The 27,278-nt window shown below is 44.1% G+C and overlaps 1 protein-coding gene across 6 annotated transcripts; it reads left to right on the top strand.

The window, feature by feature from the left end:
• The first annotated feature begins 1,078 nt into the window (after positions 1-1,078).
• On the top strand, positions 1,079-26,808 carry LOC119653176 (ADAMTS-like protein 3). 6 transcript variants are annotated; one of them, XM_038057725.1, is made up of 7 exons: positions 1,079-1,284; positions 19,731-19,889; positions 19,962-20,166; positions 20,455-20,648; positions 20,728-21,780; positions 21,836-21,986; positions 26,534-26,808. In XM_038057725.1, the coding sequence occupies exons 2-7, from the start codon at positions 19,854-19,856 to the stop codon at positions 26,686-26,688; spliced, it is 1,794 nt and encodes a 597-aa protein (XP_037913653.1). In that variant the 5' UTR covers positions 1,079-1,284; positions 19,731-19,853; the 3' UTR covers positions 26,689-26,808. The 6 variants fall into 6 exon arrangements, with proteins under 6 accessions (XP_037913653.1, XP_037913651.1, XP_037913655.1 ...); XM_038057723.1 differs by having other exon boundaries at positions 19,673-19,889; XM_038057727.1 differs by having other exon boundaries at positions 1,079-1,291; positions 19,839-19,889.
• The last annotated feature ends 470 nt before the right edge of the window (positions 26,809-27,278 follow it).

Raw genomic sequence — 27,278 nt, 5'->3', positions numbered from 1 at the left:
GCGCCCGTATGTTCGTAGAGCCAAGATGAAGTGAAGTAATTGACCTAACAATCTGCACTTTGAGATTGTTACGAGTTGATTAGCGCTGCTAGACGAAGTCTCACTCTTAGAGTCTCGCCGTTACATAGAGTTTGTTTGCCTATTGGGAACAGACTGTAATTCAAAGATCGAATCCTAGGAACTCCTTGGCAGCAGAGTGTAGCTCTCTCTAGGGAACTAAGGACTCCTTTGGAAACAGAACGTCAATTGGAAACTCTGAATCGCACACTTTTAGAGTGCTTTGAAAAGTTTTGTCTTATTTGCGATGAAACTGAGACTGGCTTATTGAGGTCAAATGGAGTTCAAAACTGGCGGACAACCGAAAGTCTGAAGCAGGTGCAAGGGTATAAAAAGTCTCTGTTAAAGAATTAGTACCATTCTGGAGTAAGTCACGACCCTATCAAAGTGCGGGAAATTTGGAAATTTTTAGAACTTCCAGTACTTATTTAAAAGGTATGAACTTTGATTATCCCAGAAAAAAACCTCTCCCAAGAAAAGTGGTCTGGTATTAAACTGATGTTGTCTTCAGCATTCTCTAAGGCACTGTCCGCTTCGCTAATTGTAAGGCTTTGTACAATTTACAGTAGTTTCGGAATCAGATATAATATCAAATATTGAATATTACATGACCTCCAAATGGAATTTTATTACATTTTCGTGTCTGTAAAGTGAAGTGGATGATATCAGATATTTTACGATTTTATTACAATCAATGAAAAATTTTGGATATGAGACAATGCAAAGGATCTTACAATGTATATAACCTCGAGAAATACTCCATCTTGTCTATCTGAAATCATACAGGCACTTGTTGACAATTATAATAAAAAAAGAATAAAAACAATTTTAGATACAATGATATAAAGAAAGATTTTAGTTTTACGATCAATAGTTCTGCATGCTTCAGATTCTTTTTTTCTCCAATCTACAGAACATCTAGATTCATAGGCAACTGAAGAACTTACTTTACATTAAGAAGTATCTTTCGTTTGCGCTTTTGTTCCGCAGTCTTTTCGCGGCGTTCGATTTAAATGGATTAAATTAATTTGTGGCGCGTTGGTTCAATTTAGTTAAGCAAATAAAAATTGCGATAGATTAGGAAAGTTTAAATGAAGAAGTGTTCGTTGCGGAATATAATCTGTTGGGCTTAAGGAGTGGGTTTTAATTTAACAGTTGAGTGTTAACGTTCAGCATAGCGCACGTATGCCAGTGTAATAAGTGTAATTGTTCTATCAACTGAATAGTGTGAGAAGTAGAGTAATTTCTTTATATAGAACTTAGATGTTACTATTTTCGCCTTCAAGCTACAAAGCTAGTTAGAATATGGACACGAGAAATTGCGTATCATGAATAAAATGGAGCCAAAGGATATTTCTACATGTGACGCGCTTATGAGGATAAGAATTGGTTGAAGTGGTTGAAGTTTTAGGCAGGATATTTTGCGAATATTTACCAAGATACACATGTTCCACAATACGATGAACCATCCCATCCTCCTTGCGATCTCGCCGAAAACCTACAATGCTTTTTTCAAATATTATTAGACTAAAATATTTCTACTTGGAGTGCCTGCTAATAAAAGGCTACCCCCAAACAGTCATGTTTCTCCGGAGAATATTTGGTGATATTCATTGCTCAAGTGGTGTAATCCGACTGGCGGAAAACCGATCCAAGACCTTCCTGACGTCCTGATTTGAAAATGTTTGTAGAGATCCAAACAGGACAATATGGTAGGCGTGACAACATATCCTTTCCAAACTATTAAAGTTTTGGGGAGTAACCTAACTTTTATGATATACAGGTGGCATTATATCCTAAATGAGACATAGCCCATGGATCACACATAAAATCGATTGTTATCGATTTGCCATATTATCATATATTTTAGCCCCTTTCATCTATTCCCTAGAAGCCCACACTCCTCCTCACGTATTGATCCACTCGTCGACCACCATGGAAAGGTTAATTCCTTTATATGGCATAGCCAGCAATGGAGTTATCGATCTTTATTAAAATGTGACCTATCCACTTCCACTTCAGCCATCTAGTCCACACGTTTACTGTTAAGTGGATCGTATACGATGTAATTTTTCGTTCGAGATTATGTCAGACCAGAGGACCTCGACGAATAAAAATTTTAAGGTTGGAGTAACGATGCGGTCTCTTTTCATGTGATACTTTCATAACTACAGAAGGAAAGTCGGCGCTGGGAGGTTGGATCCTCAACTCGATGTTGACCTGTTGGTTTATCTCCTCTTGTATAGAGGATTGCAGAGACAATCTCCCCCGTCGTTCTACAATGATCTCAAAAGGTGTCTGCTTGCTTGGTGTAGGTATCCAGAGTAGATGCCGGTCTACTTTGGGTAGATCATCTTTGGGATGACAGGAAGTACGCAAAGACCTTTCTAATTATTGCACTCAAGACAGGTGCCCTCTTTCGGAACCTTAACGATCACTCACTAGGAAAGATGTCACATTCTCGAATTTAAAGGGACACAATAATTCTGCAGAAACTTCAGGGGTTGTATAGAAGCGTTCCGCAAGAAACCCGTCAACCGACCTTGCTCCGTTTTAGTGTGTTGATGGTCGGAGAAGTAAGTCTTTATGCGTAAAGTGCTGACTTGATTTGCTACTTCATCCACAAAACGTGGGACTTCAACGGATGCTATACGGTCGAGAATCGGTATGAGGTGGTCCTTTTACCCCTTGAGCTGCTCGTCATCGTGGATGAGGACACTATTGTTAACATTACTGACCAAACAATTGAAAGACTTGCGTTTGCGTTTCTTTTATGATGCGGTACGGAAATCTGTCGTATTTCGTACAACATCTACCCGCTTGAGAACAATAATAAACTTTACTTTGCAAGGACATACGCTAATTGCCGCTTTCCCACATTTGCCGCGGTATCGTAGCTCAACCATGTCACATTCGCCTTCACTCACAGTGGAGATAGTTCCCGTTTATTCCGTTCGTTGATCCACTTCCAGTCAGATCTTTTGGCGCCCCTTCGGGACGTAATCGAAGAGTTCACTCGCGCCGCAGGTGTTGAATTTAGGAAGTCGGAGAGAAACGACCGTTAAGTGATAAATGCACTCGAGGCCGATGTCAGCATTTCACACACCCAGAACATAGCTCATGATCGCAATGCTTTCCACCTGCTTAGATGTTCGTTGTTGGACAGCTGAAACTCAAATAACCTTATGGAAGGCTCCGTGGAAACAACAAATAAGCAGTCGATAGAAGTTGACGAAAGCAAGATCGTATTCACTCCACGTTAGCATCTACCTATCACGAGGGCAATGTTACTTTTGGAAAGTGCCTCCCAGCAGCGTACTGTCGAGATGCTCTTCATTGTAAATAAAATTCTGCACCCACTATTTTGTTTGATGTCGGTTCACAGTATATTAGGCCGCGCCTGGTATCCGGTCTGCGCCTGCCTTAATAAGGAACTGCAGACATCCCGGTTTTGCGTCGAGGTCCACCAATTCGATATCCCTATAAGCTGTCTGGCGTGCTGACCTACGCCGTCGTTTCTTCTCAGGCAGGGTCTGCCTCGTCTTCTTTTTCTACCATAGATATTGCCCTTATAGACTTTCCGACCTGGATCATTCTCATCCATATGGATTAAGGGACACGCCCACTGTAACCTATTGAGGCAGATTTTATCCACAACCGGACGGTCATGGTATCGCTCATAGATTTCGTCGATATGTAGACTACGGAATCGTCCATCCTTATGTAGGGGGCCAAAAACTCTTCGGAGGATTCTTCTTTCGAACGCGATTAAGAGTTGACAATTTTTCTTGCTAAGAACCCAAGTCTCTGAGGAATACATGAGGACTGGCAAGATCATTTTCTTGTACAGCTTTGATCCTATGGTGAGACGTTTCGAGCGGAACAGTTTTTGTAAGCTGAAATAGGCTCTGTTGGCTGCCTATCTTTATTCTTCCTGCTTGACCAGTGCAGTTTGATGTTGTTGGTTGGTTGGTTTTTGGTGCTGACGTTGCCACCATATATTTTGTCTTGCCTTCATTGATGTGCAGCCCAAGATCTCGCGCCGATTACCGCCTGCTCGATCTGGATGAAGGCAGTTTGTACGTCTCGAGTGGTTCTTTCCATGATGTCGATATCGTCAGAATAGGCCAGTAGTTGGGTGGACTTGAAGAGGATCGTACCTCTTGCATTAACCTCAGCATCACGGATCACTTTTTCGAGGGCCAGGTTAAAGAGGACGCATGATAGGGCATCCCCTTGTCGTAGACCGTTGTCGATGTCGAATGATCTTGAGAGTGATCCTACTGCTTTTATCTGGCCTCGCACATTGGTCAGGGCCAGCCTCGTCAGTCTTATTAATTTCGTCGGGATACCGAATTCTCTCATGGCCGTGTACAGTTTTACCCTGGCTATGCTATCATAGGCGGCTTTAAAGTCGATGAACAGATGTTGCAACTGTTGTCCATATTCCAACAGTTTTTCCATCGTTTGCCGCAGAGAGAAAATCTTATCTGTTGCTGATTTGCCTGGAGTGAGCCCTCTTTGGTATGGGCCATTGATGTTCTGGGCGTATGGGGCTATCCGGCCTAGCAAGCAACTTATAGATGGTACTCAGCAACGTGATACCTCTATAATTGCCGCACTGTGTGATATCTCCCTTTTTATGTATGAGACAGATAATGCCTCGTTGCCAATCGTCAGGCTCCTTATATCAGACGATTATGTGTTCATTAGTTTCTCTAACTTTACAAGTGTTACAAATGTCCGAAACTATGTTTCCAAACCTCTTGAGAAAGACTTTATTATATGTGTGATTGGTTTGAAGACAAATCAGTAATTTTTCCTCGGAAGCTGTAAGTATACGCGAGGCCTCCGGTTTAATTAAAGGTAAAGTCGCGTGAATGTTGGCGAAAAAATGTCCTTTCATCCGCGACGTTGCTAAAAAGTCATCCTCCCACTCCTTGTATGAGTGTTCCTGAACGGCCTTTAGAACATCAACAGGGCGAGGACTGGGCCAATCTTGCGACTTGCGGACCTCTACATGGGCAAGTTCATTCAATGGGTGCCCCGCATGAGTCGGTGAGCAGAGATTTTTCAGTGACTTAGAACAGTAGTCAGAAGCCAGGGCATGTATTTTGCCCACTAGGTAGTGCGATCGCGAAGTTTGTTTATGTAATTTACACGTCTGTAATGAAGGCAACCTTCTCCTGGCTCATCCGGAAAGCCATCTCGATGGCCTGCAGGACAGCAAAAAGTTCAGCTGCCAAAACCGAAGTAAGATTTAAGGAAAAGCATGAGACCAAGGTCCGGTCGGGACCAACCACCGCACAGGCCGAACCATCACACTTGAAGGCAGAATCTGACGCCAGGGTCAGACGATCTCTAGATTTAAGGCCATCGGTCAACCTACCACAAGCAGCCGCCACCTGGGCCCTGCCACAGGTTCTTCCCAAATCATAATACAAGACAACGTCAACCTTATTTGAAATCACGGCAACTTCATTGAGAACTACAGTGTCCAACAGGTTCCGGAACGACCTACATATCGGGAGCAGACCATTGTCAGTATCCGGGTTTCGTACTACCAAATTATAGGTTTTAGAATTCTTTACCTTTAGTTTAAGAAGTTCTTTGGCTGCTAAGAGAAATCTTCTGAGACAGAGCGGCGGCTTCTTAGCTAAAGCAAAAATCTGGTCCAAGAGGGTGGTTCTGGTCTGCCCCAGGCATCTTCTCAGAATAAAAATCACTCTCTATTTTGTTTTCAAAGTATCTGAGCGGATTTATAGTGGACGTAGCTGCATACTCTAAGGTATAAGATATGATTAATGCAAGAGGATCCAAAGTGAAAGCCTGCTTGTTCTCTATCGATCAAGCTTTCGATGTGTTCTTTGATTCACTCTAGGGTTATTTTAGTTATTATCTTTCCGACGGCAGGAAGCACGCACATACCCCTCCAATTCCCACACTCAGAACGGGTGCCCTTTTGGAATCTCAACGATCATCCCCTCAGCACTCTCCGGGAACACGTTACGGTGACTAGCCAATTCATCCAAAGGAAGAGGAATTTCACCTGATATGATACGGTTAAGAACTGTGGAGAAGTGTTCTTTCCACCTCTTTAGCTATTCGTCATTGTGGATGAGAAGTCGACTGTTAACGTCCTTCTCAGGACTATTGAATGATTTGCATCCAAGTACAAGTTCTTTCGTGATACGGTGTACTATTCTGAAATCATTGTGGCATCTATGGTTCTTTGACCAGTGCAATAACCAATTCCCTTTTGTCAGGGCGCATACTACGTTGAACTTCTCGGGATTTCGCTCGGTATTGGAGTTCGAGCGCGTCACGTTCGCCATCATTGACAACGGTCAATAGAGCCTTCAATTCCTTCCATTCATCGATCCGCTTCCATGATTCTGACAGCCAGATTTTATGACACCCCTTCGGGACGTGGCCGACGACCTGTGTACCTGAGAAAAGAGTAATGGCAGCCCAATGCTCATCAATGTCCTTAGGCGGGTTACTCGGTATATTTGCAGTCCGATGAGCACGATAGCTTTCTCACTAACGAGCGACAGTTGAGTCATATAATGTCAATGTTGAACTTAGGGGGTTGCAGCTCCCCAACTCTGCGAAAAGTGGGGGTCGCAACAATGAAGCGAACGTAAGCGACCATCAGGTGGTGATCCCTTTCGAGGCCGATGTCAGAGCATCTCTTGTTATGCATGTCCAGGAGGCAACTGTTAAATCTACAGTTGCTCGTACGGTGTCTGTTTTTAGAAACCAAACTGATCTTATGGCAAGCTTTGTGCTCCAACAACAAGGCAGTAGAAGTTGCAGAGATCCACGAACCTCGCATCATTATCATTACGGTCGCCAAGGTCGTGTTTCCTCATTCAATGCCTGACCAAGGTGTTGTCAGAGCCGACTTTGGCATTCAGATTACCCATCACGATCACAATGTCATCTTTAGGGAGCCTCCCCTGAACTGTGTGTAATTGCTCGTAGGAAGCATTCTTCCCCACTATATCGGAAATCTCCATTGGTGCATAGCACTGTAAGATTGTGATACTCCTCAACCTGGACCGGAATTGTGCGGTCAGAATCCTGTCAGAAACCGGTTTCCAGGTCAAGAGAGCATGCCTTGCGTCAGTTCCTATTCCAGGCGTTGTTGACGTTTGGGTAACAATAAAGTTACAAAATTTGCATGCTGCTAGCCCACAATTTTCTATCCCTTTTAGCCGCCTCTTACGACAAGCAGGGAAGACATTGTCTGTACTCTCGTTGTGGAGAGCACGAGAGACACAGAAACGGCCAGGAAGAAGAAAAGGAAGAAAGAAAGGAAGAGTGCTAAGTTGAAATCGATATTAGCACGGTACATCATTGAGGACACAGCACCACATGCCTTTGGATAGCTTAAATTCTAACCACGACCTGATGTATCGTGTCCTCCCATTTTTCTCGTGGTTTCCCTCGTGCCTCGTTGTTGGCAGAACAGAACCTATTTCAGCTAAGAGCCACTGTTCCGGTTGAAACGTCTCATCAAAGAGTCAAAGTAAGTCGTATATTCCTCGAAGATTTGGGACCGTCGCAAAAAAAAATTGCGAATTCTTAGTCATGTTCCATAGAAACCTCCGTGGAATTTTTGGCCCCTCTCCGGAGGACGAACAGTTCCGCAGCCTATATAACGAGCAATATCTATGGTAGAAAAAAAGACATGGCAGACCCTGCCTGAGAGAGAGCGATAGTGTAGGCCAGGAGGCCAGACAGTTGTTGAGGATATCGATTTGGTGGACACTATCGCAAAACCAGGATGCCTGGAGTTCCTTGTTAAGGGAAACCTAGACCGGATGCCGATGGTTGCGCCGTTAGTGATGGTAGTGATTCCTCTAATGTCATGTATGCTATGTTGGATTGACTTTACCTGTAGAGTCCCTTCTGTGTACACGAAGTTTCCCTGAGAGTTAGGGCTTAAGAATACACTCAAAGTGTTCCCTGATTGCTGTAAGAGACGACTAAAAGCGGTAGAAATTTTTGGGCTAGAAACCTGTAAATTTTGAAACTTTATTGCTACCGAAACGTCAACAACGCGCGGATATGGACTGACTGATAGCTACTACTTCTGACTGTCGAAAACGAACTATGATTAAAAATAAAACTAGGTAACTCTCCTACAGATTAGGAGCAAGCTACCTAGTTTTATTTTTATTTAGAAGAACTACAAGCATCGGAACGATAACTATTTTGAACTATGATTGATTTATGCAATTCACGCGCTCTCGTCAGGTGCTCGATTTCTCCAACTGGGGGAACCAAAGAGTGGGAATTTCCACCATATGAGTTAGACATTGTGGACCTAAGCGTAGTAACATGTTGGGATTCTGGAGGGTATTCTTTTTCCTTTTGCCACAATTACGGCAATGGGCTTTTGTGCTCTGGAAAGCCAAGTGATAGCAGACGCAGATCCGATGTTAGGTTGTTTCTGACAACCACCGCAAGGAGCGCTCTCTTGAACTGGGAGCTGGTTTCTGACAGGATTCTAAATGCAAGATTCCGGTCCAGGTTAAGGGGTATCACAATTATACAACGCTACGTACCATGAAGACTTGCGGTATAGTAGAGAAGGATGCTTTCTATGAGCAATTACACGCAGTCCAGAGAAGGTTTCCTAAAGATGGTGACATTGTGATCGTGATGAATGATCTGAATGCCAAGGTGGACTCTGATAACACCTTGCGTGGACATGTGATGTAGAAGCATGGTCTTAGCACCGTAATAATAGCCGTTGCGGGTTTGTGGTTTTCGGTAGTTACTACCTTCTTGTCATTGGTGGCACATTATTCGAGCGCAGAGCTTGCCATAAGATCAGTTGATCGACCACTTTGCGATCAGCACTAAATACATAAGAGGCGCATGATATCGAGCTTCAAAGAAATCACCGTGGCGGCATTCAAAGTGATGATTCCGACTTGATCTGATCTAGTCTCCAAAAAAGAAGCTAGACCATATATTCCGGGCACTTTTCGTAAGGAAGTACTTCAATCGGTAGATGATCTGGAGCGCCCCATCATTCAGTAAGACGGAAGCAAATATTTTTGGCAACCCATTATAATTACAGAGCGGGAAATGCAGTTGGAATCCGCTCTCTTCTCGGTGCCCTGAAAACTCCCCGGTTTTAAATGACGACAACCGAATATCATACGCAATGCAATGGGCTGCTGGAATACTGTCATTAGACACTGAAGGCTGTGGAGGAATCCATACCACCATCTGATGGTTGCTTATGTGCGTTTGCGTGTTGCATCTATAACATCTAGCAGGTTTGGAAGCTGCGATCCGCCAAGTTTAACATAGCCCGATTACAAATCACAACTATTGTTCGAAAGTGGGAGCGGTAGAGCTATCTTGCTGATTGGATGACAGATACCCTGTGAAGCCTGCCTGCGGATATTGACGAGCACTAGGGCGTCATCGCAAATGATTTTTTCTCGGGTGCTACGCAGGGTGTTAGCCATGTCTTGAAAGGGCATCATAAGATTTGCGCCTGCGGATACGGACTGTTCCTTCAAACGAAAAAGAAATCATCTCGGCTATCAACACACTTACGCGTTCTCTCCGCATAGCTATTAACTGCTGCCCCTGCAGTTTCTGCAGATCTGCTATTTCCACTGAGTATTCGAGATTTTTCCTACAAAGTGGAAGAAGAGAATGATCGTTTGGTTCCAAAAAAGGGCACTCGTTTTAAGTGCGGCAAGTGAAAGGGTATATGCGTGCTCCTTTCCGTTGCAAAGATAACAGCTAAACTAATCGCGGAGTACATGAAGCTTGGTCGACAGTTCTGGACATCAGTTGCACTACTTTTTCATCAATTTTAAAACCGCCTATGACAGCATAGCTAGGGTAAAACTGTACACGGCCATGAGAGAATTCGGTATCCCGACTAGGCTGACCCTGACCAATGTGCGAGGCCAAATAAAAGCAGCAGGATCACTGTTGAGACCATTCAACATCAATGACAACAGACAAGGGGACGGCCTATCATGCGTCCTCTTTAATCTGGCCCTGGAGAAAGTGATTCGCAATGGAGATGTAAATACGGGAGGCAGGGGGAGAACAACCTGAGATGTACAATCTGCCTTCATCCAGATCGAGCAGGCGGCGCGAAATCTTGGGCTGTACATTAATGAAGGCAAGACGTAGTGTATGGTGGCGACGTTAGCGCCAAAAACCAAAGAACGAACAACATCGAATGCACTGGTGAAATGAAAACAATGAAGATAGGAGACTACAATTTTGAGGCCGGTGAAAATTCTCCTATCTAGGGTCGAAAATTACAACCGATGACAGCGATGACGATGAAACCCGCACACAGTTGTTGTCAGCCAACAGAGCCTATTTCAGCTTACAAAATGTTCCGCTCGAAACGTCTCACTATAGGGTCAAAGTTCTTACTGTACAAGACTATTATTTTGCCAGTCCTTATGTATTCCTCGGAGACTTGGGTTCTTAGCAAAAAACTGCGAACTCTTGGCCGCGTTCGAGAGAAGAATCCTCCGAAGATGGCCCCCTACATGAGAATTGATGATTCCATAGCCTACATAACGAGAAAATCTATGAGCAATACCACGACCGTCTGGTTGTGGATAAAATCCAGCTCAAAAGGTTGTAGTGGGCGGGTCACTTAATCCGTATGGATGAGGATGATCCAGCCCGGAAAGTCTATAAGGGCAATATCTATGGTAGAAAAAGAAGACGAGGCAGACCCTGCCTAAGATGGAGCGATGGCGTAGGTCAAGACGCCAGATAACTTTTAGGGATATCGAATTGGTGGACCTCGGCGCAAAACCGGGGTGTCTGGAGTTCCTTATTAAAGCAGGCTTCGACCGGTTACCGGTTGTTACGCCGTTGGTGGTGATGGAAGGTAGCCCAGCAGAATGTTCAAATTACCGTCCCATACCATGAAGATTTTTTAACGCATTGTTGACAACCCTATTCGAACGAAGATGTTGCGTTGAACTAGTGCCGTGACACGTTTTCATCACTTGTCAAGATTGATCTGAACATCAGCGTCGATAGTAAACGACCAAAAGGCCGACCGAAACAACGGTGGCGTGATACGCTGGATGGGGATTTAAATGCTTCGCTGAATCTAGATCAGGCTTTTGATAGGATCAACTGGCGAAACCGATCATCACGAGCTGATCCCGCTTGTGAATGGGAAAAAGGCTGGAGAAAAAGAAGAATGTAGTGGTGGACGACTCTGATTACTCCTTTTCTGTTACAGAAGGTGCACACGGAGGAGCTTTCCTCAGGCAACGTTGTCGGAACGATGCTGAGTGGCGATGGGAGACGGAGTCGGGTTGCTCTTGTTGCGAAGAAGATGCATCTCGACCAGTGGAGGAACCGGATGGCAAGGGGTTCCTTGAACTAACAATTACCTTCCTCATCTCCGCGAATGAACAAATTAGCTATAAATCTACTTCGGATGGTCGAAGGCATGTCCTTTTTTGGCATCTTTATGCTGGATAATTAAATTGTCTTTTCCCCGTTTTAATGAGCTTGTTTAGGTCCTGGAGTCAAAGGTTTTCATATAGTCCAAAGACCAAGGCTTTCCCATAGGGTGACATACGTCATTGATATATATGTTAGGTTTCCAATTTTTATTTGGTACGATATGCAATTCCAGGACTTTTTCTCTTCTACTCTCATCCATCTTTTTCAATTTCATAAATTCTAACTTAATTTAAATTTAGCACGACCCAATTGTAAATATTTAAATGATGTTGTAACATAACATCAAAAGTGCGCCTTCATGATTTCTCTTCCTTCCGCCATTGGAGCTCCGAAGTGTGGCCACGATGATAGATTAATTACGGAACCGCAGCATCCAAACATAAAAACATTTTATGGAACATCATAAAAATTTAAAAAAATTAGTCAACAAAAGTGGGTTCAGGCAAAAAAGTGTCTCAATCAGAAAATTGCTGTGTCTCAGATGAGCACGAGTTGATAGAGGGAAGAGGGATAGAGGATGATTGAATTCTTTGTTTTTAATCGAACATCTGCAAGTTGATTAAGATGCATAAATTAACTAATGCCATTAGTCCGATTCACCCACACATCAACAGCCGGTTGTAATAAAATTATCAAAGTATTTCCCAATCGAAGATTTGATAGATTTTGTAGAATTTTTAGGGATTTCTTGTGGAGGGTATCTATTTTGGAGGGCAGCCAGATACTATGCTCGCAAGCGGTTCGAAAAGATTTAGTATCGCGATAGATACTTCTGATTCATTAGATCTCTGGGATTTGTGTGCTCCAAATTTTTTGCGAATTACTTTTAGCCGTCAGTGGAAAATTCGCGGATTTTATGGAGCAATTTCAGGTCTTTTATTGACCTCTTGTGTGAAGACCAAAGGCCAGTACTTCACTTACCATATGGAAAGATAATTTTCATCGTCCTAAATTTCACAATTAAATTCACAGATCGGAATTCTTTGTTCTGCTCGTCAAAGATCAGGGACCGGCCAGACTGAATTAAGATAAGATGCTCGGCCGATCATATCCCACAAGTAATTTCTCGTGTTGGGGCAAGTAGCCCTGTCTAGTCTGCTGCTACCAATTCTGACAATTCCGGGCAGCAGGCCGTAAAAACACAACATAAAAGCTATTAGTCCGATTTGTTCTAGTTCACATTTCTACATTAAATTCGTTGTTAATGTATCTGACTCCACACCACGCAGATGGAAAAGTTTTTAGCAGGATTTTTTTATCTTTTTATCTTCGGGATTTAAATGTTAAGACTCTGATATTGTAAAAATCTACTCCACTACCGAACTTAATAGGCAGATGATTGATATTTTCAACATGAGATTAATGTTTGTTGTTTGGTGGATTTGTGTATTCCTAGGGAGTCCGTAAATTCAAGGCATTCGTTCTACATCACAAATTCGTATAATAAAAATGTCATTTTGGACAAGTAATTATTGGAATTTATGTGGGGTATCAAGGTTAAATGGTGGATATGTAAGTGGTGTAATGGGGTCTTTTTGGGCGGACCGTAGTAGCACTGGTGGCAGTTTGGATTGGCACGGGTTTAATTGCACGACAAATTGAGAGATTCAGCCTCACTTCAATTTTTAAATTTATTAATCTACTTTAGAATGTTAATTGCATTAGCAATATGTGCGATATAAGTGGCAATCTGATGGGAGCCACACTTGCTCAGAGAGCAAGCTCGTTGTTGTATCTTCTCCTCAAGAAATCTTTTTATTGAAAACAACAAGATAATAATTGCTCTTAAAAACTGGGCATGATGGGGTTCACTTGCAAAAAGCACTCAACTTAAGCCGATCACCGTTTTCTTATGGGAGAATGCTGCAACAATGTAGTCTGTCTTAAGTAAACGATTGTGTTACTTACCAGGTATTTGGACCATTTTCGTAGTGGGAATACCCTGTAAAGATAACATTGGAACTATTAGAAACAGCCTTATGCATATCCGAGTATATTTTATTGTAAGGAAATTCAAAAACCATGTAAGGAACGAAGGATTTTCAACATTTATTTGGATTTGACCCACCTCAGTACCTCGGGTTGGCTTGGAGACTGAGTGAGCACTTCATCTATCAGGACAACCATGTCATCTCTTTTGACACTGGAAACATAGGAAGTAACAATCGAAGGTACCTTCAAGGTCACGAGTATAGGATGGCTGGCCCGTCCACTGGGACATTCGAGGAGGACACATTCCTGGCGGCTTTACAAGGAGATCACGGCTTTAAGAGAATGACGATTGGAAGAAGACGTTTTACTGAGGCATGTGAACGCAAAATAACGATGACGTTTGCACGACAGTAGGTAGCAAGTAAATGTGAAGTTTGAAATCGGGTTGCCTTTGAGTAAGAAGGCTATGATAAGTCTAAGGAAACCTTAGAAGGACCACGCGAAGAAAGAAACGAGAATGGCACAGGAATCCGATTATAGAACTGGCCCGAGATATATGCCATTTCATTGGCAGCAGAAGAATGTCTGCGACAAAAATGGTCCCACCATTCGAATCTGTGCCGACAGTCGGGCGGCATTATCAGCACTAAACAGCAACGACATATCAAGCCAGTTGGTGTGGAGTTGTCATCAGGTGCTGCTGAAACTTGACCAACTGAAAGAAACATTTCTGATGTGAGTGCCGGAGCAATCTAACATCGCTGATAATGAGGAGACTGACAGACTGGCTTGTCGAGGGTCTGTATCCACAATGGTGGGGCCAGAACCAGCTTTTGGAATCCGCCCATCCACTGTCAAGTCTACTCTGAAGGGTAAAATTGCAAGGATTCACGTAGCCGAGTGGACAAATTTGGACTCTTGCCGGCAGGCGAAAATCCGCATTTTTATTGTCCCTTAAGAAGTGGGACATGAAAACCCTAGTAGGGCTTTTAACGGAACACTGCTCCGTAAACTGCCATATGGAGAAGATTGGGGTGGTGGTTTTGGCTATGTGCAGTCAATGTGAGGAGGAGACGGCCCTGTACTTTTTATGCAGCTACCCAGCCTCTTCAGATCTCAGACGAAGACACCTTCTTCAATGAAGAATCTGCACACTCTTTGCCTGTAGAGAATGTTCTCAAATTCCCTAAAGCCTGCGAACACCGTAGGCGGGAAGCCATTGAGTAGGCGATTTACGGGGATAGTACAATGGGCCTAACAATGGCCTGAGTGCTCGGAGCTGCGGCTCCCCCCAGTAAACTAAACTAAAGCGCCCTATTCTAATATGAAGCTAAATTAAACTAACTTATGAACTACCTTAACAGCTTAACTTAATCTAAGGACTAAATTAAGTTATCACTAGAGAAGTATTCTAAGAAAAATTGATACAATATTCTGGAATAAAACTCGAAAAAACCTCCATTTGTTGAAGTTAATATAAAAATGGTCGGACGGGGGAGGAGCTAGGATGAGGATTGGGGATGGGAAGCTAGGATTGGCGCTGGGGATGTGTGGGTTTTGAAAATTGTGATGAGTAATAGTTGCTGATGTAGAAGACTACTCTACCATCGGGGTCGAAAAGGTGGTTTCGGGTCTCAAGAGATAACAGAATTGAAGGGAACATATAAGTTCGCAGAAGATTCTCTTCGACGATCTTGATCCCTATGGCGTGGGAGATAAGGGGATTAGAATGAAACAGACATATTGAGAAAGTTAAGGGCATGACGGGGTAGGACGGTGTCGATGCGGGGCGTTTGGCAGGTGTCGTAGAGGATTCGATTGGAGATGTATTTGGAGCGGTCTTCGTTTTTGTAAATGCTGGAACAGTGACATAGGATTCTGCGCTCTTTGAGTTGTTCGATTTGGGTAGGGGAAGTTGGAGTTGGACTTGGGATTTCTGCCCGTCAAGAAAGCTAAGAATTAGCTTGCAGGGTTGCCGATGGGAATGCAGGACTTCAGAAAGCTAATAAACAAGTCCGTATTGCCATACGGAGTTGAACGCCTTCTTTATGTCGAGGAGGCAGGCTATATTCGGCGCCTTTCGATTGTGGCTCAGGAGGACGTCCGATCTGAGCACGCGGAGTGCATGCTCAACCGAGTGTTTAGGTCGGTTGGCGAATTGAAAATCGGGGAGTGAGTGGTTGGAGTCACAGTGCTTGTCGATGATTGCTTTTATAGTTCGCTCGAAGATCTAGGCGGAGGCTGATAGGATCGAGATAGGCCTGTAGCTATCGGAATTTAGAGGATTCTGGTTCTTTTTTTGAGATAGGAACTATTTTAGCACTCTCCAAATTTGTTGGGAAGTGGGCATTGATTAGGCAGTGGTGGATCATGGAGAACATGATGGGAGCAACGCTAGGAGCGCATTTCTTTAGGACGACGGATTTTGGCAAGTCCAGCTGATGAAGGGAACAAGTGGTTCCCGAAATATCGGTATTTGCAAGAATAAATACCCACACCAACGGAAAAGAAACAACAAGTTTTTATTACTTCAAGTCCAACTGATTTTTTATTTTTTGAGTTGGCGATGGACTCCATGACGGAGTCTGGACTGACAATATAGATGGGGAAGATACATTCACGCTGACTTGAGCCTGCGAATGTTTGATTGAAGGGATTTTGTGTAGGTTAAGGGATGTGGAAGGAAGGGAGGGAAAGGAGTTGGGAGATTTTTCCGCTTATCTCGTTGGCGAAACGTGGTTCAAGGTAGTGAAGGGGGATGTTTTGGAGTAGGACCGTGTTTTGTTGGACAGATTTGCTTAAGACACGGGCAGGTTTTCCTGAGTTACCCGTATGTGCCACGGTTCAGATCGGTGTTGGAGAGGTGGTTGTGGAGATATTGGGTGTAGAGGACCAGGACTCTTTCACGGATGGACCCGTCCAGTTCACAGATTTTGGAAAGTAGGTGAGAGGATTGTATTTTATATCGTTTACAATATCGTCAGGAAGGTTTATGAGGTTGCGGTAGTTTAAGGGACGCCCGGTAAGTGCAGCTTCTTCGAAATACATAGACGACCGGGTAAAAGCGGGATTCGTTATTGCGCGTCCAGAGGGACGAGAGGCAGTAGTGAGGAGCGAGTGGGTGAGAGGCGCAAGTTTCTGTGCATTTCTTATTGGACAATACGCGTGATGGATACAATCACGGCCGTCAGCTTTTTGATTTAATCCGCGGATCGCGGCTACCGATGTCGTACTCCTGACAGTGCTGTCAGATCCAGACTGCGAATCGGACTCGCAGTCGTTTGATAGGGTCGTCCGACGCAGTGTCGCCGTCGTCGGGCTATGTATCGTCTTCCAACGCTTTTTCCGCGTCACTTTCGTAAACCCGTCGGGCTGTAGAGCACTCATTTTGCTCTGCTATTAGTGTACAAGACAATGATCTTCCCAATCCTCATGTATTCCTCGGAGACTTGGGTTCTTAGCAAGAAGAATTGCGAACTCTTGGCCGTGTTCGAGAGAAGGCTCCTCCGACGAATTTGTGGCCCTATATGAGGATGGACGATTCCGTAGTCTACATAACCACAAAATCTATGAGCGATACCATGACCGTCAAGTTGTGGATAAAATCCGGCTCAATAGGTTACGGTAGGCGGGTCACTTAATCCATATGGATGAGGATGATCCAGCCCCGATTGTCTATAAGGGCAATATCTATGGTAGAAAAAGAAGACGAGCCAGATGCTGCTTAAGATGAAGCGATGGCGTAGGTCAGAACACCAGACAGTTTTTAGGGATATCAAATTGGTGGACGAAAAACCGAGATGTCCGGGAGTTCCTTATTCAGGCAGGTCTAGACCGGATACCGGTTGTTGCGCCGTTGATGATTGATGATGAAAGTTGAAACCACGAGCAGTCATACATCCGCTTACCCGTCGCATCGAGATGCTAAGTATGCCTGTTCGACAGTCCATCCAGAAACAAGCATTGCGACATCATCTGCATAATCGACTAGGCGCAACTTTTCTGGCATGTTCAGTCTAAGCAGTCTATTATGAGAAGCGTTCCAGAGATCATTTTTTCCCCTTGTTCATCAGCGCAAGCCTCGCCACCTTCCAACAAGAAGGGAAAATGTACTCTGTTAGGCAAGCGTTGTATGCACCGAGCAGTAGGTCTAGCCGGTATTGGAACACCAGCTTGTATGCCACTGCTGGGATACCATCGGCTCTTGGCACCTTTTTGTTTTTCATAGAGAGGGCTGCTTGTTCCAACTCTTTTATCGAGGAAAGTCGGCGCTCTCTGAGTCAACGTCATCATCCCGTGCGGGGCGCATAGAGAATAGTGCCCGTAAAATGCGGTTCATCTGTTTGGCCTTGAGTAAACAGGGTTTCCAGAGAGCACCGATTTTTTGGGTCACCAGTTTGTACCCAAACTCAGCAAGCAGATCCTGCCAGCGGTAAGCTTTGCTCCTATTTATTGCGCTGCGAAATCTCCTTGTGGCCGATCTGTATTCTGTGATTACGGTACATACACCCTCCCGGTCGCTTAGACGTTGTTTCAAACGGTGGAGTTTGTGACACTGCTTCCGAAGCTCTATAATTTCCGTCGTTCACCAATACAAAGAAGGTTTGCCACGTCTCTATGCCCTCCCAGGCATGGAAGCTGCACAGGCAGTCGTTATCAGGTTCATAACTGAATTTACGACAGTGTCAGCTGCAGCGCCACCACCCCCAGAAGTGTCTTCCAGTGCGGTCCCAACTGTTCCAATAGTTGCGTCAAATCTCCCGGTGAGCACTTCCGCGACGTTCCACGCATAGAAAGAGCGTCGGGTCGGAGCACACCGAGAGTTTGAGTCAACCAATTCGAAGGCAATGTATCGATGATTCCTTGTCGAGAAGTCTTCCAGAACTCACCATCTGTCTACCAGCGACATTAGTGACTCCGTCAGGAAGGTTATGTCACGAATGCTTCCCTCGCAGCCTGGGCGCCGGAACGTTGGGGTGGATCAGGTGTTTAAAACTACAAATACTGTTTTTGCCGGCATTGGGAAAATTCGTTTCCCTCCAGCCTGAGTGAAGCATGCCCATTCGATTGCCCTCACATTGAAGTCACTCCCGATCATGATCATCCCCTCTGTGTCCAAGATAGCGTCCTTCAGAGCAGCAAGCCTGCGTCGAGAGTCCGACATCGTCTCATTCGGTGTTAGGTAGACACTGAAAAACGCTACCCCTAAACACCGAATCCAGGCAAAGCCGTTCCCTCGGCATATGATGGTTTCTTCTACTTCGTTCTTTTCTGTGAGGCAGTCAAGGTCTCGGATTTTCAGTGAGCACGTAGCTTCTAGGCCCACCAATCCGACTAGGACTAGGACCCTTGCTTTTATAAATGAAAGACACTTCCGCTCCGCTATTTTCGGATTGGATCTTGTACCGTATTTCGCTGAGGATTTCCGCAAAGGTCTTGCCATCCGTCGGCTTAATAAGCACAGCTGGCGGTTTAGTTTTCCTTCGTCTCACCACCTTTTCGTTTAGTGCTCCATCCTTTTTGTCCGCCTTTCTTTTAAGCATAGTTTTTTTGGTGACGTGACGTGTTGTTGCCTCTTGTCCCTGTTCGCATTCTTCTTTTGAGCCCTGGGGAGTACCTGAATGAAGTTTCCTTCAGATGCCCTTTCCTTCTTTCGTGTTTGCTCCAGTGCGCTCCGCAACGGGCTATCTGCGATCCGTCTAGAGCTCGCAGACTTCTTAGTGGGAGACGGAGGGATTCTTTGTATTCTGTATTTAAGTTTTTGATAGCACATCTGTTATTATTGGTTCTGCAGGTGTTTTCTAGGTTTTATGCTCCATGCTCCAGGAGTTAGTTGCTTTCCACTTGGGCCGGTCCAACATTAACTGGATGTGGACTTGGGATCCCTCATGTTCCAAACAAAACTCCATTATAGGTGTCAATGACGCTTTCGCTCCCTTTGATCCTGGTATATGGATATGGGGAAGCTTTAATAATTGCTCAGTGGGGGTGATCCCAAATATTTTAGTGATATTCTGCGGTTTGCAACTTCGTCGACAATTTGTCACAATGAGTTCTAATTAATAGATAACATGGTTAATCCTGATCATTCCCAAACACCCCTTAGTATAAACTTATTCATCTATGATAGAAATGACTCCATTGACCAGTTCCAGAGTTTGAATTTCAGTTCATTTTATTTGCTCTACAGATCTACGTTAAAATAAGCGCAATTCAGATAATTAATTCCGCTCTTACCTACATACAAGTATCTGTCCTGGGTCTGCTCCACCAACGACAATGTGTACACAGATTTGTACATGTAGTGTTTGAAAAGTAAATGAAGCATAACATCAAATATCGCGAAAACATTACAGAGACAACGTTCCAGCATGCGGTATCAAGTAATTTTTTTCTGTTTAAATTTGGTAAGTTTTCATCTTTTCCACAGTCAAAAAGATAAATGTTTATAGATTGTAATTCCTTTCATCCACCTGCAGATAATTATATTAAATTGCTTTGAAGTGAGTACAAGTTCCAGTAACGGCAGTGATATCGTGAGTTGCGGAAGTGCGAAATGTCGGAAAATATCGGAGACGTATAGTAAAGCCAATCTTCCCCATGGATATCTGCAGATAGCGACAATACCAAGCGGCGCGTTAAATATATCTGTGAGACACTTGGGCCACAGTGGAAATCGTCTGGGTAAGCAAAGAAAGATACAAATAAATACTTTGGCTTGTGATGTAATAGTTTGCCAGCGTAAGAACAGAAAGATACCATTGTCAGTAACGAGGGAGTCATCTAACGTAGGTAGAGATGCTCAGCTCCGGAGAATATCTAAAAATTGAAATTGTTTAAATCTAATGAATAATTGCCTGAGTAATTTGCGGCTTTTATTTTCGACCAATATCTTTGAGCGTAAGGGGCATCTGGCGTACATAATTCAACCCAGCTGGCCTAAACATCGTTTGATTTTTTCTACCTTTGCAGTTATAAAGAGTGTGAATGATGATCATTACATAATCAACGGAGAAGGCGGCATATCCTCCAGTGGGACCTATGAATATGACGGCGTATCGTTTGATTACCAGTGGACAAACTTCACTAAATCGGGAAAATCGAAGAAAGAATCTTTTGAATCAATATTCGCTGCTGGACCGTTGCTGAAACCAGTAGATATTCTGGTAAGACGGACGGGACATCATAAGGATGCATCGACTGACATTCCAATCTTCTAACATTTTTTCTCACTCATATCCTTAGATCCTAGTAAAAGACAAAAACCCTGGCATCATCTTTGAATACTTACTGCAAAACCAAGTCGAAGAATCAAAATCCGAACTAGATTACTATGAAGACTACGAGAACCAGGACTGGAACGAACCAAACACTCCACAGGATTTTGTCAAATCAATTAAAAACAATGAAGTTCAGGAGGTAAACCAAGCAATCCCTGTCCCAAGAAAAAGACGACATAAATACATGTGGAAGATCATTAGCTTCAGCCCATGCAGTAAAACCTGCGGTGGAGGGATACAGGCTCCAATATTTCGATGTATCCGTGGTTCCCCAACTAGATTCTATCCTGCAAGGCGTTGCGCGCATCTTGAAAAACCAGTTTTCAATGAGAACATCTATAAGTGCAACATGCAACCCTGTCCGGCATATTGGTATGCAGATCTTTGGCAAGAATGTAATTGTATCCTTGCGGAAGGATTCCAAACGCGTGACATTCGATGTGTTCAAGCTATGGCCAATGGTGTTGTTGGCGAAGTGACAAATTCAAGTTGTACTGATCCAAAACCAGATGAGGTACGAAAATGTGAGTGTCGCATAGAAAGGAGAAGAGTCATGACAGGACGTCGCCACTATCCTTCTCCCCGGGGGAAGCACATCACTAACCCCAGCTATCGAAAAACGCCCAGTAACCATAGTATGGGCGTCTGGATGACATCCAACTGGTACAGCAATTGCACTGCAACCTGCGGAGCGGGCTTTGAATATCGATCGATTTTCTGTGATCGAACACTTTTACACTCAGATCGGTGCAACCCGACATTAATACCCGACACGGTACGTCCTTGTGTCAGCAAAAAAGGATGCGAAATTGGCGAATGGGCTACAACTGATTGGGGTGTTTGTAGCGGTGAATGCTTCAACTTGCAAAGAAGGCGTCAAGTGTTCTGCGTCAAGAATAATGCAATTGTTGACAATGTTGAGTGCAACTCAACTACGAAACCACCTGCTTCAATGGGTTGTACATTGGACGATGTAAAATATTGCCGACCAAGATGGTATTATTCTGAGTGGACAACGGTAAAGCTTGGATATTTTTAAAGGTTGTAGATGCTAATGTTTGGTATTTTCACAGTGTTCAAAAACGTGTGGAGGTGGTATGCAGCGGAGGTCTGTTAGGTGTTTGGAGATCAACCGAAAGGATAACATTCTGCAGGAGTCACAGAAATGTCTTTATGTTGAAAGAGAGCCTATTTATAGTACTTGCAATACAATGAAGTGCCCAGGTATGTATTGATACTTAATTGACACTGAGACTGAAATAATTCTGAGAGTGGAACCTAAGGTCTTTTTCATCTAGCTGAATGTTCTAAAAGGGATTTCAGAAATCCTCACACCTCAGACCTCTGACCATTCCTTGGAATGGTTGCACTAAGATCTACATTCTAAGCTGGTATCCGACAGCACAAACATAGAGTCTCTAACCGGCTATGAAAATTCTCGCTTGGGAGTGGTAGCATACAAAATACTAATTGCACGATTCCAATTCAGAATGAGAGCTTCAAACCCAGAAGCTCAAACCGATTCACTTGTAGTGTAGTTTGCATTATTTGACAGCAAAATGCTGTCCAAAATTCATGCAGGATTTCATTGGACCAAGACGTCATCTCGACTACGCTGATGACATCTATTTGGTCTCTCTCCTCTGGAAAGAAAGGTGAGCAGAGTCAGACTGCGGATAAAAAACACTTTTTATTGTTTTTTATATATATATTTTATAAGTGGTCATGGCAATCTTCCTATCTGCGGTAACACGCAGAACACCGAGGATGTCGATCAATTTGTCAACTTTGGTAGAGGCGTTTATGTGGATGATGGCACGAAGCTTGACGTCACCCGACACATTAAGACCCCTAAACCCGCCTTCCAAGTTTTGCCTTAAATTTGGTAATGCAGATATCTCAAGGCAAATATTAAAGCGAAGTTGTTCTGCGCCAATATTCTCCCAGTGTTGTTATATAAGCGCTGCATATCCTATGTCACCACCGCTGTTACTTGGAAGCTCTAAACCTTCGTCAACACCTCCTCCGCAGTGTCATCGAAGTACTTTGGCCTGAGAGAAACTCAAAAGAAGTGCTGAGTCGTCAGGTCATTCACCGATGCATGATTTAATTAGAGGGCGGAAGTGGTAACAACTGACAACACTGATGGCTATGCCATCAAATAGAACCCGCTTTTCCAGAGGGGGAACGATTGAGTCGCCCTTGGAACACATGGCACAGAACTACAGAGGAATAGCGGGAGTTTCTGGAGAAGATCGTATTTCATCGAACTTTCTTCGTCTGCAGCCTTTGTCCCGTTCTGAAGCGGGGTCGGGTCGTCTGTATCGGTTGCTCTATTTTGCTTGGTTATAGACCTGATCTGGATAGAGTCGTGAGGGTCTCAAATCACTGTCTAAAAGATCAACGCATCGCTGCTTCGGTCGGCCTTGTGGTCGTTTCAATGCTCAACTCAAATTGCTTTCCCTAATCCTAGCTGATCCGGAATAGTATGAAAAATTTAGAGATGCATACGTCGAGAAATGCTTTGCCAGCTGTGATAGACTTTTACTGGAGTAGTAATGCTACCGCTGGCGTTGGAAGCGCACGAAGGCACCATGATAACACTCAGATGCACATGCTCGTATCCTGATGATGGCAACACGAAAGTCTCCACTGGCTTGAGTACAGAAAGAACCACTTTTGATCGAAGACAATTTCTACAGTCGGTTTTGACGGAGTGTTAAATCGACCTTTATTTTACTAAGCTAGTGGTAACGTTTGCTTCGGAGAGGGATAGATGGTGCACGCGGTTCAACACGGTTTTTCGCAATAGATAAGTGATATAAGACCGGACGGATACAATTGTTGCAAGAAAAAATTCAATTCCAATGATCCGAAACACGGGATGACCCTCTTAACACAGAATGGCGCCACTGCTGCATGTAAAGGGAACAGCAGATCACACACTCTGACAAATTTTCGTGACAATCGGTCAAGCCGTTTCCGAATAAATCGGGTGTGACAGACAGATAGATATTTAGACAGATTGTGATGATTGTGATAAATCATCCACTGCTAGTATGGCCCTGGCGAGGATGATGCCGAACGTGGGAGGGCCACGGCATACCTCTAGGTTGCTTATAGCCAGGGTGGTGACCTCAATCATGTTCTATGCGACCCCAGTTTGGAGCGAGGCGTTGCGGATGTCAGTTAATACTAGCAAACTGAATACAGTCTACAGGAGAACAGCTCTGAGGGTATGCTCTGCCTTCAGGACTGTTTCAGATGATGCAGCATTCGTCATCTTTGGAATGATGCCGATTGACATCTTGGCAGATGAGATGGCGAATATATACCATGCGAAGTCAATCTTCCCCTTATTGCAGACGAAGAACGCTGAGAGGGAGAGATCCATAAATAGATGCCAAGAGCGGTGGGACCGCTCGGGAGAGGGGCGGTGGACTCACAGGCTCATTCCTGCCATCAAGGAGTGGTTGGAGAGACGACACGGTGAGATTAACTATAATTTCACCCAGTTTCTCACGGGACATGGAGGATATCTCCAATACCTTCACAGGTTTAAATTGGAGACCTCACCCGACTGTCCAAATTGTGAGGGAGTCCCAGAGGAACCAGAGCATGTATTCTTCCACTTTCCGAGATTTGTGGAAGAAAGGAGGAATCTAGAGGAGACTCTAGGAGAGGTGCTGGTACCAGAAAATCTGGTGCCGAAAATGCTAGCACATCAAGAGAATTGGGATGCGGTCAACTCCATGATCGCATCTACCCAAAACAAACTGCTAAAGGCAGAGGAGAGGAGAAAAGCGCGGTCACGTACGCCGCGTATAGAAGAAATGGGATTAAGCTAGAGTGAGCTGACTCCGCCCCGTGATGTAATACCTTATGGTGGTTCCGCGGGGCAGGGAGGGAGTCGGGGGTGGTTTTAGCGGGTAAAACTCGCACACGCTGGTGTGTCCAGACCAGTGTCTTCTGAAGATTTCCACTTCCTCCAAAAAAAAAGACAGACAGACAATGGTGGTAATAACAAAGCACCCGGTCTGGATGCTGTTCCCAATATAGCTCTTGAACTCGCTGTTAAGACCAGAACCCGACTGGTTTATCAGCGTTTTGGAAACATGCATGGTAGAAGGAGTTTCTCCGACCGGTGGAAGAGGCAAAAACTAGTTTTCCTCCCGAAGCTGAATAAGCACCCAGGACACCCATCATCATACCGACCGATTTGCCTCATCGACACGGCAGGAAAGATGCTCGAAAGGGTCATCTACAACAGACTGCTCCCTATCATCGAATATAAGGAAGGACTATCCGAGCGACATTTCGGATTTCGTCAAGCCCACTCAACGGTCGACGCCGTAGACGTTGTTTTAAAGCTGGCTCCAGATGCGATGTCGCCTAAAAAATGCTGTGCCGTGGTGACGTTGGACATCAAAAATGCGTTCAATTCCGCAAGTTGGGAGTGGATAAAAAGCTCAATGGCTAAAACGGGTGTCCCTAGTTATTTGACTAAGCTCCTCGATAGTTACCTTTCGGGAAAGACGCTTTGTTAAGACACGAATGAGGGATCCAAGCAGTACACCGTCACCGCAGGAGTACCACAGGCCTCAGTGTTAGGACCTCTCCACTGTACGTCATGTACAATGGGGTCCTTGTCCTTCCCATGTCAAAGGAAGCCACGATAAACGGTTTCGCAGATGATCTAGCTGTGGTTGTCGTCGCGAAACAACATGAAGACGTTGAAATGTACGCTAACGAAACCATTAGCGCCATAAAAGCGTGGCTGGAGATGATCCAGCTTAATCTTGCGGAACAAAAGACGGAGGTGGTCTTGACTACCAATCGTAGGAAGAGGAATACGGTTAATATTCGTGTTGGTCATGTCATCACTTTGAAACCAGTTATCAAATACCTAGGGGTGGTGATTGACGCTAAAATCAATTTCAAGGGACATCTGGACTATGCATGTGAGAAAGCGGCAAATACCAGCGTATCATTAGCGCGGATGATGCCTATACCGAAAGGCGAGAAGGCGAGAGTTGATGGAGAAGTGGCAGCAACGGTGGGACGACTCGCAGAGGGGAACGCAGAACCCACACTTTGATTCCACGTATTGAGGACCATGTCCTGACGCAATTTCTGTCAGGACATGGTGGTTGCAGGAAGTACCTGTACCAATTCAGGCTGGATGATTCTGACCTGACCTGACCTGAGGACCCGGAGCATGTTATGTTCCACTGTCCACGATTTTTCTCAGAAAGGAGGAGTCTGACCGACTCTCTGAAAACCAACCTAAGCCCGCAGAACATGGTCGGGGAAATGTTGAAGTCGGAGGGAAACTGGTGTGCGGTGAACTCCGGAGTCAAAAGAATACAGGAGGAACTTGGAAGAGCGGAGCGCGCAAGGAGGACGCGAAGAACGGAAGGGTTGGTCGCTTAAAGCGCCGTCTACCCCGCAAAGTAATGCTTTGCGGCGGTTCCGCGGGGAAGGAAGAAGGAGAAAGTCGTGGTGGTTTTAGTGGGTGAGAATCCCACACGCTGCTGCAACCTGGCGCGGCAGTGTCTTTGTAAGATTTCCACCTCCATCCATAAAAAAAGACAGACGAACACACGGACAGGCAGACCCCGTCTCGATTCTAATAAGGTTTTGTTTCACACAAAACCTTAAAAATAAGTCTTTTGAGAAACCTTGCGATTTTATCTTAGATTTAATTAGTTAGTCTGCAATCCTTATTTAAAGTTTATAATAATCATTTGATATGCTCCTTTCATTTCCAGAAATGCTGATGGATTCGCGTATTGACTTGGTTGAAAATCAAGTCCTGGAATGCAGTGACCTCTTCAAAAATTGTGGTTTAATAAACAAAGCTAAATTTTGTAAGTTATCTTACTATCAGAGACATTGCTGCTTAACCTGCAAAGGATATTTGTAATTACGTTGCCTTTAATCAAAAATCATCTATTTAAAAAAAAAACACTAAAATCTGTACAATTTCATAAAGATGTATCTTGTTTTTAACAAAAGATTTAATAAACATATAAACTTATCTGGCTTAACTTTGATTTTTATATTAAATTTGAGGAAAATATCTATTTGTTGAGGCGAAATTTGTATCTTATAATTGTATATTCGAACCATGGGGCATAACTACGCTAGGGGGCACTGCAGATACTCTATCTAAATGCTGTTTAATAAAGATTGCAGTGGTTTATTCTTGGCTGGTTCACTTGTATAATTAAGGATTACCAGTTTTTGGAGATGTTTTCCACTTTGTATCTCAGATAAGGTCTATATGTGGAAGTAACGATTTCGGGCGCCAAATTCAAATTTGTATCTGCGGCGAAAATCTGCCGGTCAGAGAACATACTTCACCTGATGGTTTTCCACTCACCTGTGGAATCATTCGGTAAACAAACAAATACACAGAAAAATACGCCGGCGACTGATAATATTGTGCATCTTCCCTGCCGCTTTGCACCTCAGAATCACCTAAACTTTTTACCTGAGTCGTTGATCGGCACT

The sequence above is a fragment of the Hermetia illucens genome, chromosome 3, assembly GCF_905115235.1.
Source record: "Hermetia illucens chromosome 3, iHerIll2.2.curated.20191125, whole genome shotgun sequence".
Taxonomy (NCBI): domain Eukaryota; kingdom Metazoa; phylum Arthropoda; class Insecta; order Diptera; family Stratiomyidae; genus Hermetia; species Hermetia illucens.
The sequence above is the reverse complement of the archived record's forward strand: the minus strand, read 5'-3'. Positions and strand labels throughout refer to the sequence as shown.